Raw genomic sequence first — 13,944 nt, forward strand, 5'->3', positions numbered from 1 at the left:
TTCTTCAGCAGGCCAGTGGCGCCCCGGCACCGCTCTCTCGCTGCATACGAGAGGGAACTCATCGGACTCGTCCATGCTGTCCGGCACTGGCGACCATACCTATGGGGGCGTCGATTCATCGTACGCACCGACCACTACAGCTTGAAGTTTCTCCTCGACCAGCGGCTAGCTACCATTCCCCAACATCACTGGGTGGGCAAGCTGCTGGGCTTTGACTTCAGTGTCGAGTACAAGCCTGGCGCTCAGAACGGGGTGGCAGACGCCCTGTCTCGCCGCGACACGCCAAAGGGTGCCGTCCTAGCGGTGTCCGCGCCACGCTTCGACTACATTGCCCAGCTGCGGCACGAACAGGCCAGCCACCCGGCGGTAGTGGCGCTCAAGGAGGAGCTGACAGCAGGCTTACGCGGCGCGCCGTGGGCCATTGTCGACGGGCTCCTCACATACGACGGCCGCATCTTCATTCCATCGGCATCACCACTCCTCCAGGAGATATTGGTCGCTGTCCATGGGGACGGCCACGAGGGCATACAGCGCACTCTCCATCGCCTCCGTCGGGATTTTCACTTCCCCGACATGCGCCGTGTGGTGCAAGACTTCGTCCGGGCATGCTCGACCTGCCAGCGCAATAAGTCGGAACACCTCCGGCCGGCTGGGTTGCTGCTACCCCTGCCAATCCCGACGGACGTATGGTCGGACATCGGCCTCGATTTCATCGAAGCTCTACCGCGGGTTCGCGGCAAGTCCGTCATCTTGACAGTGGTGGATCGCTTCAGTAAGTACGCACACTTTATTCCCCTGGCTCACCCGTACTCCGCCGAGACTGTGGCACAGGCGTTCTTCTCCGACATTGTACGTCTCCATGGTATGCCGCAATCGATCGTCTCCGATCGCGATGCCGTGTTCACCTCCATGTTCTGGCAAGAACTAATGAGGCTCATGGGCGCCAAGCTTCATATGTCATCAGCATTCCACCCACAGTCAGATGGACAGACGGAGGCGGCCAATAAAGTCATCGCCATGTACCTTCGATGTTTCACGGGAGATCGGCCACGTGAGTGGCTCAAGTGGCTGCCTTGGGCAGAGTACACATACAACACGGCGTACCAGTCTTCGCTCCGTGACACACCCTTCCATGTGGTGTATGGTCGACATCCCCCATCCATCCGGTCCTATGAGGCGGGGGATACCCGGGTGGCAGCAGTGGCCAAGACAATGGCAGAGCGGGAAGCATTCCTGGAGGATGTACGCCATCGCCTGGAGCAGGCTCAGGCTGTGCAGAAACGGTTCTATGACAACAAACACCGGGCGGTGGCCTACAACGTGGGGGACTGGGTCCTGTTGCGTCTCCGCAATCGGCCGGTGGCGTCCATGTCCCTGGCACAGAAGGGGAAGCTGCAGCCCAGATTCTTTGGGCCCTATTGCATCACGGAAATCATCAATGACGTCGCGGTTCGCCTAGCTCTTCCACCAAAGGCCAAGATTCATGATGTGTTCCATGTGGGGCTCTTGAAGAAATGGGTGGGCGCACCACCAACCTCTACCCCGGAGCTTCCTGAGCTGCTCCATGGAAAGGTGATACCCGAGCCGGAACGGGTGGTGCGTTTCCGCCTCGCGAGGGGGATAAAAGAGGTCCTGGTGCGTTGGAAGGGTCAGCCAGCATCAGCTGCAACTTGGGAAGACTGGGAAGATTTCAGCGCCAAGCACCCGTCGTTTCAGCTCGAGGACGAGCTGCCAGTCGAGGGGGGGAGAGATGTCATGTGGGGCCTCCCCTATAACCGTCGGAGGCACGCAAGAGACGGGAGGCGCGCTGCAGAGAGAGCAGCAGCCAGTGCCACGTCAGCAGCAGAAAAGGAAAGCCAAGAAATCAGTGGCTAGAAGAAGGAAGGAATCAAAAGGGCATGCAGCCGCCACCTCTATAGAAGGAAGGGCGGTTAGAAGAAGAAATAAATTAGTAGAGATCCTAAATCATAGAGATCAGTTTCCTTTTAGTAGAGATCCTAAATCAGAGGGATTAGTTTCCCCTTTCTGTTTTACCGTAGGCTATAAAGCCTTGTAGCTGGCTCCTTTGTGATTCAAGCAATAACACAGTCATTTCCTCCATTCTCCCTACAACTCTCAAGCCTTCGGAAGAGGGGTAAAACCTCACCGGAGAAGACGAACCGAGGGTACGACCTACGTAGCCGAGGACCCCCTTCCCTAGACTCTAAGGCCCTTGACATTCTATTGACACAAGTGACTTAGAAAAATATTTGGTAGATCCAATACTAAAGGTTGGTAAAAGTAATCAACACACTTTTGACATATTAGCATGGTGGAAAGCACACAAAGAAGAATATCCTGTCTTGGGCCAGCTAGCTCGTGATGTCTTAGCTATGTAAGTGTCAACAGTAGCTTCAGAATATGCTTTTAGTGCTGGTGGTCGTGTACTTGATCCATTTCGTACTCGCCTTGACCCTACCATGGTAGAAGCACTAGTCTGCACCAAAGATTGGATAGCTGGAGCAAGAAAAGGTTATATAGCAGTACCTTATATTTATTTACAATTTAATTAGTCATTACCTTTTTACTAATGCACTAATGGATCTTTATATTTCCAGGTTCCAAGGCTAAGAGTGTTGCTATTCCTAATATGGTTTATGAAATGGATGAACTTGAGGCTCTTGCAAGAAATATTTCATTTGAGGTTAATTTACCTTCATTTTCTATTCTATTTTGGTGCATTGCATACAACATTAGCTATGATTTAATTCTATATTTCTTTAACAAAAATGTAGGATGAAGACCTAGATGATGATGATCATGATGATGGACCTGAGGCATCGTTGTAAGCTTGTTGATGAAGATCTAGATGATAATAATGTACCATGAATGCTATGAATGTTTCTTATTGTACTTGCTCCGTAATGTTTTGTGACCTTGCGAACTTGGGATTGTGGACTTGTGGCTTTGTGAACTTTATGATGAACTTGTTATATTGTGTACTTGTGTTCTTTGTGATCAACTTATCATATTGTGAACTTGTGATCTATGTTATCAATTTGTAATATTGTGAACTTGTGATATTTGTGATCAAACTGTTATATTGTGAACTTGTGGTCTTTGTGATCAACTTTTTATATTGTGAATTGTGAACTTGTGGTCTTTGTGATATTTGTAAACTTTGTTGTATTCTGAACGTGTTATATTGACATATTTTCATATTGATATGGTTACTGATTGTATTTAAGGTTCCGACCGGTACCGATGTATTTTCCGTACCGAACTTCCGATTCCGATGTTTCCGAAATACCGATATCGTTTCCGAAGTTACCGTTTCCGATTTCGTTTCCGATAAAAAAAATATGGAAACGGTAACGATTTTAGTGTTTTCCGATCGTTTCCGACCGTTTTCACCCCTAATCACAACGTGCCTGTGCTAAACACGAAGACCATCACAATTAATAAATCTAGCCAATTAAATTATTATACCAACTATTCGAAGTAACGCGTTCGCTTACCAATATTAAGTCACTCCACTTCCCACGGCGATAAATTCTACTTCAGACTTTTCGTCGAGTTCTAGGTAGACGTCACCCAGGGGCCTTCTTTTCTTCAGTAATCAATTGCTGAAGATCTTCTCCTCGACTGAATAATTTTGACGAATCGAACTTGAGTCGCGCCGAATGTTCACTTGGCTTGGGCATTTCAGACGAGCAGCACATGAGACACAACTACATTAGCGGGGTAAACAACAACGCCGCGAGGGAGGACGACCACGGCGTTGACGAGGCAGCGGACGAGATTAGTGCGAGATAGAAGACACACGACCAGAGACTCAAGCATTCGCGGTGGCGATTTGGACGAAAGCGAGCTAGTGGCGACCACTACCGGCCAGGCGACGATGTAGACGACGACCGAAGCATGGGGCGATAGACTGGGGATGTTGCGATGGCCGGTGCACGGAACGACGGCAAGGAGTCGCGACCGAGCTGGACGAGGAGCACACGGCCAGCACAAGGGCGAGCTGGGCTGGATCCGAGCACGGCCAGGAACAGAGGCGCGCACAGGAGATAGGAGCTCGACAGCTTGCGACTAGCAGGGAGGAGCGACATGGCCAAACAGAGAAGTGCGCAGGGCGCGGCTGGGTGCAGAGGCGAGGAACAGGGACGGCGCAGGTCTGGGCGAACGCACGGCCGGCAGAGGAAGCCGCCTTGGGCGAGCTGAAGGCCAGGCGCAGGGAAGACCGGCGACGCGCGTGGGAGCTGGAGTCCGAGCTGGGCCGGAGATGCGGCACCAGAGAGGAGCGTGCGCGGCGAGCAGAGCAGGCAGCTGAGGGGCGCGGCGGACAGGGAGTAGGAAGCCTGCGCGGTCGGCCGAGCTAGGACCAGCGTGCGCAGGAAGCACCGAGCGCGGCGACTTGAGCGAGCTTGCAGGGGATCCGGCGCCATGGAGAAAACCGAGCAGGGGCGCCGCGATGGAGGGACTCGGCCGGCGCTGGGGACGACGGAGCAGAGGACGCGGCCAGGAAGCAGGCCCTCGCACAGGGAGCTAGGAGATGCCGCGGCTGGCGAGCTGGAGCTGAGCGCGGCGAGATGGGGCGCGCGCAGGGAGCTTGACGACGGCCGGGCAGAGAGAACGCGGCGAGCAGAGCGACTGGGCACCGAGCTGGAGGAGCGCCGGAGATGCAGCTTGGTCGCTGTGAAGAAGAAGGGTGCGGCCTCCAGGAGATAAGGCCATCGGCCAGGAAATATCCCCCGCGGCGCCTGGGAAAAATCTGCCGCGGAAGAAGATTACGGAGGAAGAGAGAGAGAGCGGTGAATAGAGGATGAAAAAAAAATCCCCAGCCAAGGGCGGCCGTAGGAGATAGGTACGTGAGAGATTTTTTTGATTTTTTTTTAATTTCTTTTCTCATTTTTACTCTCATATTTGCAAAAACAAAAAGTAGATATTTTGATGCTATCAAATCCGGGTCTCAAAGATATAATTTGGGATCGAAAAAAATGAGACTGACAACAATAATTGGATGGTGTTTGATTTGGTAAACATTCACAGAATCAGATAATCTGTTGTTAGATACTTATATATGAATATGTTGATCGGGGCGAGATGCAATCAGTCCGAATTAAGACAATTTCGACTTTGCTATTTTAATTTACGACTGTTGAAGTCAAACCGATTAGCATTTATTCGAGTTCGGCTCTAATTATCTTTATCTGTTTTGAACGATTTACTACTAAATATCATGATTATCAGCCTCACGCAAGATTTCTCTCAGCCAACGCGTGATCCTAATTATTTTTGCACTGAGTAATTTAGTCGTTAAATTATAATAAATTTATTTGGGACACGAATCGCAACAGTGGATCGAGCTTCCAAATTCGTATTTGCGCGAGCGATGCATTTTAAATAATCATCAGACGCACCGATTTTCGGAAATCACGAAAATTTAGGAAGAGCCCGGATTAATAAAAACGAGGTCGAACTCGCGACAGACAAAACAGATACGATATTAAAATCGCGATAGGCAAAGATGATTAAAATTTAGCATCTGTTTTATCCACGGATATTACGTGCTTAAATTCATATTCGTTGTCGAGCAGAATATAAACACCAGGGGTGTTACAGCCCTCCCCCTTTAAAGAATCTCGTCCCGAGATTCGGAGCGAAAGACTTTTAAGAGTAGAGAAGCATGTAACCCATGTCCATATTAGCGATAACCATAAGACAACTCCAAGCAAAGACGAGTGCCTCAGGATGGGGTTTCTTTAGTGGTGTCGGGGACCATAATTAGGGGTACCCTCAAGACTCCTAATTCTCAGCTGTTAACCCCCATCAGCATAAAGCTGCTAAGGCCTGATGGGTGCGATTAAGTCAGGGATCAGTCCATTCGAGCGACTTGATCATGCCTCGCCCGAGCCTAGCCTCGGACAAGGGCAGCCGACCCCGGAGGATTTCCGTCTCGCCCGAGGCCCCCCTCCAACGGCGAACATATTTCTGGCTCGCCCGAGGCCCTGCCTTCGCTAAGAAGCAACCCTGACTAAATCGCCGCACCGACCGACCAAGTCGCAGGAGCATTTAATGCAAAGGTAGCTTGACACCTTTATCCTGACGCGCGCCCCCCGGCAGAGCCGAAGTGACCGCCGTCACTTCGCCGCTCCACTAACCGGCCTGACAAAAGGACAGCGCTGCCTGCGCCACTCCGACTGCAGTACCACTTGACAGAGTGAGACTGACAGGCAGTCAGGCCCTGCCAAAGGCACCATAGGAAGCTCTGCTCCGCCCGACCCAGGGCTCGGACTCGGGCTAAGTCCCGGAAGACGGCGAACTCCACTCCGCCCGTCCCAGGGCTCGGACTCGGGCTAAGTCCCGGAAGACGGCGAACTCCGCTCCGCCCGACCCAGGGCTCGGACTCGGGCTAAGTCCCGGAAGACGGCGAACTCCGCTCCGCCCGACCCAGGGCTCGGACTCGGGCTCAGCCCCGAAAGACGGCGAACTCCGCTCCGCCCGACCCAGGGCTCGGACTCGGGCTAAGTCCCGGAAGACGGCGAACTCCACTTCGCCCGACCCAGGGCTCGGACTCGGGCTAAGTCCCGGAAGACGGCGAACTCCGCTCCGCCCGACCCAGGGCTCGGACTCGGGCTAAGTCCCGGAAGACGGCGAACTCCGCTCCGCCCGACCCAGGGCTCGGACTCGGGCTCAGCCCCGGAAGACGGCGAACTCCGCTCCGCCCGACCCAGGGCTCGGACTCGGGCTCAGCCCCAGAAGACGACAAACTCCGCTTCACCCGACCCCAGGGCTCGGACTCCGCCCTGGCCTCTGCCGACGACCTCCACCTCGCCCGACCCAGGGGCTCGGACTCGGCCTCGGCCATGGAAGACAGACTCGACCTCGGCTTCGGAGGAGCCTCCACATCGCCCAACCTAGGGCGCAGGCCAGCCACGTCAACAGGAAACGCCATCATCATCCTACCCCGAGCTGACTCGGGCCGCAGGGAACAAGACCGGTGTCCCATCTGGCTAGCTCCGCCAGATAGGCAATGATGGCGCCCCGCATGCTCTGTGACGACGGCGGCTCTCAGCCCCCTTACGGAAGCAAGAGGACGTCAGCAAGGACTCAACCGCTCCGACACCTGTCCCTCCGCCAGGCTCCATCGCTCCTCCGACGGCCACGACATCACACCAGCTGGGTGCCAAAATCTCTCCAGCTGCCACATCGGCATGTACTTAGGGCGCTAGCTCTCCCCCGCTAGACACGTAGCACTCTGCTACACCCCCCATTGTACACCTGGATCCTCTCCTTACGCCTATAAAAGGAAGGACCAGGGCCCTCTTAGAGAGGGTTGACCGCGCGGGGACGAGGACGAGACAGGCGCTCTCTTGGGGCCGCTCGCTTCCCTCTCCCGCGTGGACGCTTGTAACCCCCTACTGCAAGCGCACCCGACCTGGGCGCGGGACGAACATGAAGGCCGCGGGATTCCCACCTCTCTCACGCCGGTCTCCGGCCGCCTCGCTTCTCCCCCCTTCGCGCTCGCCCTCGCGCTCGACCCATCTGGGCTGGGGCACGCGGCGACAGTCACTCGTCGGCCAGGGGACCCCCTGGTCTCGGAACGCCGACAGTTGGCGCGCCAGGTAGGGGCCTGCTGCGTGTTGACGAACAGCTTCCCGTCAAGCTCCAGATGGGCAGTCTCCAGCAACCTCTCCAACCCGGGACGGTGCTCCGTTTCGGGAGTCTTGAGTTCATGTCCCTCGACGGCAGCTACGACATGATGCTCCTTCCACCGCCGCGTGACAACGACAATGGCGACCGACAGCCCGCCCGCCGGCGGCGGAATCGACGACGTCTTCCCCGCGTGGCGGAAGAACAATCTTCGAGCTTGTCCCGCCTTCTTCCCCGTCGGCGGAGGGGAAGGCAGGGCAACCAAGGCCAAGCAGGAGGCAGCGCCTCGTCAGCTGTCGAGCGAGTCGACAGCGTCGGCACCCCAACGAGGGGCGCACCGGGTATCGACTTCACGCATGAGACGAAGACGAGCGCCGTCTCCCCGCGACACACCAATCCCGAGCGAGCGGACGACGCCAGCGCGCTCGCGGAGGGCTTGCTGGACGTCACCCTCGTACCTGAGACGACGGTTGTTGGAACTTGCTCTCAGCAGCAAGGAGGCCAACAAGGGTGAACGGTGGTGACAACAGGGTTACGTGCTCGGGGGCAATAGCTCTGTTAATCTAGCCTCTCACGGACACTGTGCGGGGGTATTTATAGGTATCTGAGTGCCCAGCGCCTTGTGTTAAGGACGCATGTGCCCTCGGACACCTAGTTTATCCCCAGAATATTCCCATAAAGCAGGGTTACAAGCTGTAATTACAAGAATGCCTTTACAAACTAGGCCCGTAACACAAAGGCGGCCACGCGGGGCCCGTTACAATGGGCCAGATCACACGTGGGCCTCAGAGCAGGACGAGGCCGTGCTGCGGGGAGACGTCACCGCAGGCCTTCGTCTGGTGCTGAATGAAGCGAAGGGTGTCCCTGCCCATTTTGTCTTTGTCAGACCAGCGACTGCAGCGAAAGGCGACGAGCGAAGGGTGGCGTCTTTGTCTTCGCCCCAACATTTGCCCTCCGAGGGACCAGTTCGACAAAGTCACCTGGTGCCGAAGACGTCGCTAGATGGCGGAGACGCTGCCCTCGCTCGAAGTGGTTCCGCGGGGGTTTTTGATGTGACCGTTGATGGACGGCGTACTGTTGGATTGCGGGTTTCCCGAAGCGCCGCGCCCTGTCGGATTGCGGGTTTCCCGAAGAGCCGCGCCCTGCCTATAAAAGGGGGCGGGGGTCGGTGCTTTTTGAACTTTGCCTTCCGCGCTTCGCGAAAACCCTAGCCGCCTGCCGTCTTGCTGCTCGTCTGCCCGCCGTGCTCTTGATCGCCGGAGATCTGGCTCGAGTGAAGCAGACCGCCCGCCGCCGCCGACGGTACGTAGCAATGCCGTCCTCTTCTTCTTCCGCCGACACCACGCCGCCGGCGGCCGCCTCGTCTGAGGAGACGTTGAGTAGCTTGATGGTGGAGGAGTTGCGCGCCGGTGACTCTGTTGATTTTGGTGTGTCACGGATGACGTCAGCCCGCGTTGAAGATATGCAGCGGTTGGGCTACTTTGGCGGCGGAGTTGCTCGTGCTCCGGGGACAGAGGAAGTCCCCGAGCCGGAGGGTGAGTTGGTCGTTTTCGAGGCGTTCTTCGCCGCCGGTCTCCGCTTGCCTGCGCACCGGTTTGTTGGCGAAGTCCTGCGCAGATTCAACGTTCAAATACATCAGCTGACACCGAATGCCATGGTGGCGCTGGCGAAGTATGTCTGGGCGACGACTTCGTACGGCGGACAGCCGTCGGTTGAAGTTTTTGCGAAGAATTATTGTTTGCATTGGCAGAAGAGGATGGTTGGGGACAGAGTTGCCCAGTTTGGGTCATGCACATTCACGTCGAAGACCGGCAAGACCACAATGCCTGTAGTGGAGTTGGTTCCGTGCGCCCGCAACAAGTGGGGCAATTGGAATGAATTTTGGTTTTACGTTGCTGAGGGTGCTGTCAAAGACCATGAGGGACTCCCCGTGTCTGAGATGTGCTCTCATTATTACTCTGCGTATCCGCCCTTTGAAGTGGCAGAAGAGGATGCAGACGAAGGGGCCCTTCGGTGCGCCGCCGGTCAGAGTAGTGGGCGTGATTTAGTTGAAGAGTTCGTGGCGTACGGGGTCTGGCCCTTGGCGCACGGCTGGGCGTTGGGCGAAGTGTGCCCTCGCCAGATGCCTTTTCACGGAGGAAGGGTGGTGCGAAGTCCTGCCTTCGCACTGAATTTGCGAAACCGTGACCCGGCCGCCTTTGTGCGTGATGCGGAGGACTTGGCGGTGCGGCTCGTGGGACGTTACGTGCCGAGGACGGAAGGCCAGCACAGCTTTGATATCCGCGGGTCAAATGACCGTTTGAACAAGGTCTTCGAATTAAATCAACTGCCGTACGACGGCTATCCCGGTCAAGACGAAGCGGACCGCCGTGGGAAGAAACCGGCGGTGGAGACTAGAGACGACCCTGCGCCGGCGGCCGCCCCTTCCTCGAAAAAGAGAAAATTAGGTACTACGATGGGAGGACTTGGGGTGTCTGACAGTTTTGCTAGAGAGTTGATAAGGACGTGTGCGGCCCCGGGGGAAAGGATGTCTTCGCCCGAGCTCCGGGAGTCTTCGGCTCGGATGCTGAGGGTTACCGGGGGCTGCTGGCCTAGAAATGTTCCTATCCCCTGCGCGGCTGAGGAGGACTATTTTACATCTCGTATGGTTCATCAGTGGAGAGTTTTTCCTTACGGGCGAAATATCGGTGCTGTTGTGTGGGCAGTGATGGACAAGGATCGCCAAGGGGCGGCGCAAAAACGCCAGGCGGCGGTCAGGCTGCATGAAGCTAGGCCGAAGCGGCAGCGGGGGGCTGCGAAGGCTGCGGCCCCCGGCGGAGGCAAGCCGCCGCTGGCGGCGAAGGCGGGCGCCGCTGCACCTAGCAAGGCGCCGGAGGCGACGGAGGGCGCCGGAGGCTCCAAGTCAACGAAGGTGGTGCCGCCGGCCAGCGGAGTGGCAGAGGCTTCGAAGGCGGCCCGAGCGTTGCCGTTGTCGGGCAAACGTGTTGCCGACTTCGGCACCGATATTACTGTGGACGACTATCTTGGTGGTAAGTCGCTGGCCTATTAGTGTTATAATTAATAAAAAAAATTAATAATTTTTTTTAATTTGTTGACGCATTGTAGGGCCGGACGAGGGCCAGCTTGCTATAGCTGCGCCTGGCGCGGCGATCGCGACGGCCGCCATAGTGCCGAAGGCGAGGGGCGAGGCCCTTGACGCCGGAGGCGAGGTGTCGGCCCTCGCCGTGGTCAGGGACGAGGCGGGCGCAGCGACCCGCCGGCTGAAGGGAGTGACGGAGGCGCTGAGTCAGGCGACGGAGGCGCTGAGTCAGGTCCGCTGAGTTATACTCTCTCTCCCATCTCTTTTGGGGCAACAGCCTTACGTACTGCGTCACGGCTCTGCAGGTGGCTGACTTCGCCAGCCGTACTGCGTCGGGGGCCCTCACGGCAGCTGTGTCTGCCGAAGTCGAGAGACTTCGGACACAACATGCTGACGCTGTCCGTGAGAAGTCGGCCTCCGACAGCAAGTGCCGTAAGCTGACGGACAGGGTGGCCGCCCTGGAGAGGGAGAAGGCTGACCTCCGGCGCCAACTGGCGGCGAAGAGGAGGGAAGCCAACGAGGCCGTCGCCAAGGGGCAGGCTGCGCAGGCGGAGGCCAAGCTGGCGCGGGTGGAGGGCAATCTTGCCAAGGAGCTCGCCGAACATCTGAAAGAGCGGCTCACCGCCCTGGAGAGCCGCGCGAAGGAGGCCGAGGCCGCGATGCATGCGGAGGCCGAACGGACGCGCACGCAGCTTATGGATACATATCGTGAGCTGGGTGCGCGGACCGGTGACTTCGAGGTGCCGGATCGAGAGTCCGGCCTTCGCTGTCTGCAGTGGGTGCAGGAGGAGCTGCTGGAACTTCCAGCTGTCGTGGGGGGGGGTTGATGTCGTACGCCTCCCTGGTCACCTGCGAGGGGGCGATGAACGCGCTCTCCCGCGAAGGGTGCCGGCACTTCGAGGCCTTCGACCAGGCGGATGAAGATTTTGAGCGAGATATCTATAAGGTCGAAGACCCCGTAGTGAAGGAATCCGCCGGGGCCCTTTATGACCGGATGTGGGGTCTGTACGGTCGTGAGGTGGTCAGGGAGCGGGCCGAGACTGCGAGGGCTCAGGTAACGTTGTTGTTTGTTTGGCGTTTGCTGTATGCGGGCTGTGCGTGTGTTTGCTGAATCTGTGTGTCTTGTCCTAGGCGGAGCGCGGCGAGCGGGTGGACGACTTCGGGGCTCTGAACAGCGCGCTGCCAGACCCGGAGCCGACCCTCGCGGAGGCTGTGACTGGGGTCGCCCTGGAGCCAACCCCGGAGACCGCAGCGACCGCGACGGCTGCCCCCACATCCGCTGTGGCCGGCGAAGACCTGCCCCCGAAGGTGGCCGAAGGCGCCCCTGATGCCCCCGCAGCTGCTGTGCTGAGTGCTGAAGATCCCGCGGCGGAAACAACGGCGGAGGCAGCGGCGGAGGCAGCGGCGGAGCCGACGGCGGAGGCTCCCGCAGCGTCAGGGCCTTCGCAGGTGGCGTAGTGGTTGTTTAGGGTTGGGGAATTTTTGGATGCTGTGCTGAATTTTGGTTGCTGCGCAGGTTCAAGATTTTGGGCCTGCGCACGCAACCGCTGCTACTGAGTTTTTGGCGGCTTCGACCGCGGAAGGTGGGAATGAATATGGTGGGTCTGTATCTGAGTTTTTTGATTTTACTGACTCTGGGAGCTCGGTTGAGTGGACTGAGGAGTCGTCGGAGGAGGACTTGGATTATTTTGCGGCCTTGGACGTAGCTGCGGCGGCGGCTTCGCCACACGCCGCGGGCGCGCCAGACGTGCCAGGTCCTTGCACCGGGCGCCGACGACGAAGGGCGGTTGCAAAGCGTAGGGTTAGCGCGGAGGAGGGGGCTCGGCTTCGTGTGAGTAGGGCTGGTCGGCAGGAACTGTTATCTTTGCCGGCCGCTGCGAGTACAGGGGAAGGGGAACTGCGAAGTCTTTTTGCGGGTGAGGAGCTTAGGATAATGTTATTTAATTATAGAGAGATGGGAATTATACCTAAGGTTGAGCCGATGTAGAGTGTGGTGCCCTCGCTTGTATATGTGTAGAGGTTTGTACGATGAAGTTGTGTGCCCTCGCGTGCCTGTGCCTGCGAGGGCGTTGTGTGCCTTTGTCTGGTATGGTTGGTTATGCTGTGCTGTTGTGATTATAGTCGTTCTTAGCACGGATGGTTTGATGCTATCGTTTCTGCTTTTGTTGTACTAGTTCGGCTGCGCCCTTAGGCGGCTTCTGCGCGGAGTCTTTGCGATAGACTTCGGGTTTTTTCGCACTTGCTGTGCTAGTCCGGCTGCACCCTTAGGCGACTTCTGCGCGGATAGTCTTCGCGATAGACATCGGATTTTTCGCACTTGTTGTGCTTAGTCCGGCTGCACCCTTAGGCGACTTCTGCGCGGATAGACTTCGCGATAGACATCGGATTTTTTCGCACTTGTTGTGCTTAGTCCGGTTGCACCCTTAGGCGACTTCTGCGTGGATAGTCTTCGCGATAGACATCGGATTTTTTCGCACTTGTTGTGCTTAGTCCGGCTGCACCCTTAGGCGACTTCTGCGCGGATAGTCTTCGCGATAGACATCGGATTTTTTCGCACTTGTTGTGCTTAGTCCGGTTGCACCCTTAGGTGACTTCTGCGCGGATAGTCTTCGCGATAGACATCGGATTTTTTCGCACTTGTTGTGCTTAGTCCAGCTGCACCCTTAGGCGACTTCTGCGCGGATAGTCTTCGCGATAGACATCGGATTTTTTCGCACTTGTTGTGCTTAGTCCGGCTGCACCCTTAGGCGACTTCTGCGCGGATAGTCTTCGCGATAGACATCGGATTTTTTCGCACTTGTTGTGCTTAGTCCGGCTGCACCCTTAGGCGACTTCTGCGCGGATAGTCTTCGCGATAGACATCGGATTTTTTCGCACTTGTTGTGCTTAGTCCGGCTGCACCCTTAGGCGACTTCTGCGCGGATAGTCTTCGCGATAGACATCGGATTTTTTCGCACTTGTTGTGCTTAGTCTGGCTGCACCCTTAGGCGACTTCTGCGCGGATTTGTCGCACGCGAGGGTGGCTAGCGCTTAGCCTCGCGGTGACTTCGAATTGGTCGAATGCCGAAGACCTTTGTCGCGGTCTTTTTTCGACACATGTTTTTGCGGGGGATTTTTCTCACATGTATTACATGGCTCCGCCTCGTTAAAAACCTCACCCCCCGGGAGGAAAAGAGTGCGGGCCGGTACAAGATTGTTTGCGGCGAATTACAAGGGCAAAATCAGCCCTA

General features: G+C 56.6%; 1 protein-coding gene across 1 annotated transcript; it reads right to left on the minus strand.

Moving 5' to 3' along the window:
* Positions 1-3,341: 3,341 nt before the first annotated feature.
* On the minus strand, positions 3,342-4,756 carry LOC100193272 (uncharacterized). Its single transcript, NM_001138419.1, has one exon. The coding sequence runs from the start codon at positions 4,425-4,427 to the stop codon at positions 3,864-3,866; it is 564 nt and encodes a 187-aa protein (NP_001131891.1). The 5' UTR covers positions 4,428-4,756; the 3' UTR covers positions 3,342-3,863.
* Positions 4,757-13,944: the final 9,188 nt, after the last annotated feature.

Source organism: Zea mays, chromosome 1 (assembly GCF_902167145.1).
Source record: "Zea mays cultivar B73 chromosome 1, Zm-B73-REFERENCE-NAM-5.0, whole genome shotgun sequence".
Lineage (NCBI taxonomy): Eukaryota > Viridiplantae > Streptophyta > Magnoliopsida > Poales > Poaceae > Zea > Zea mays.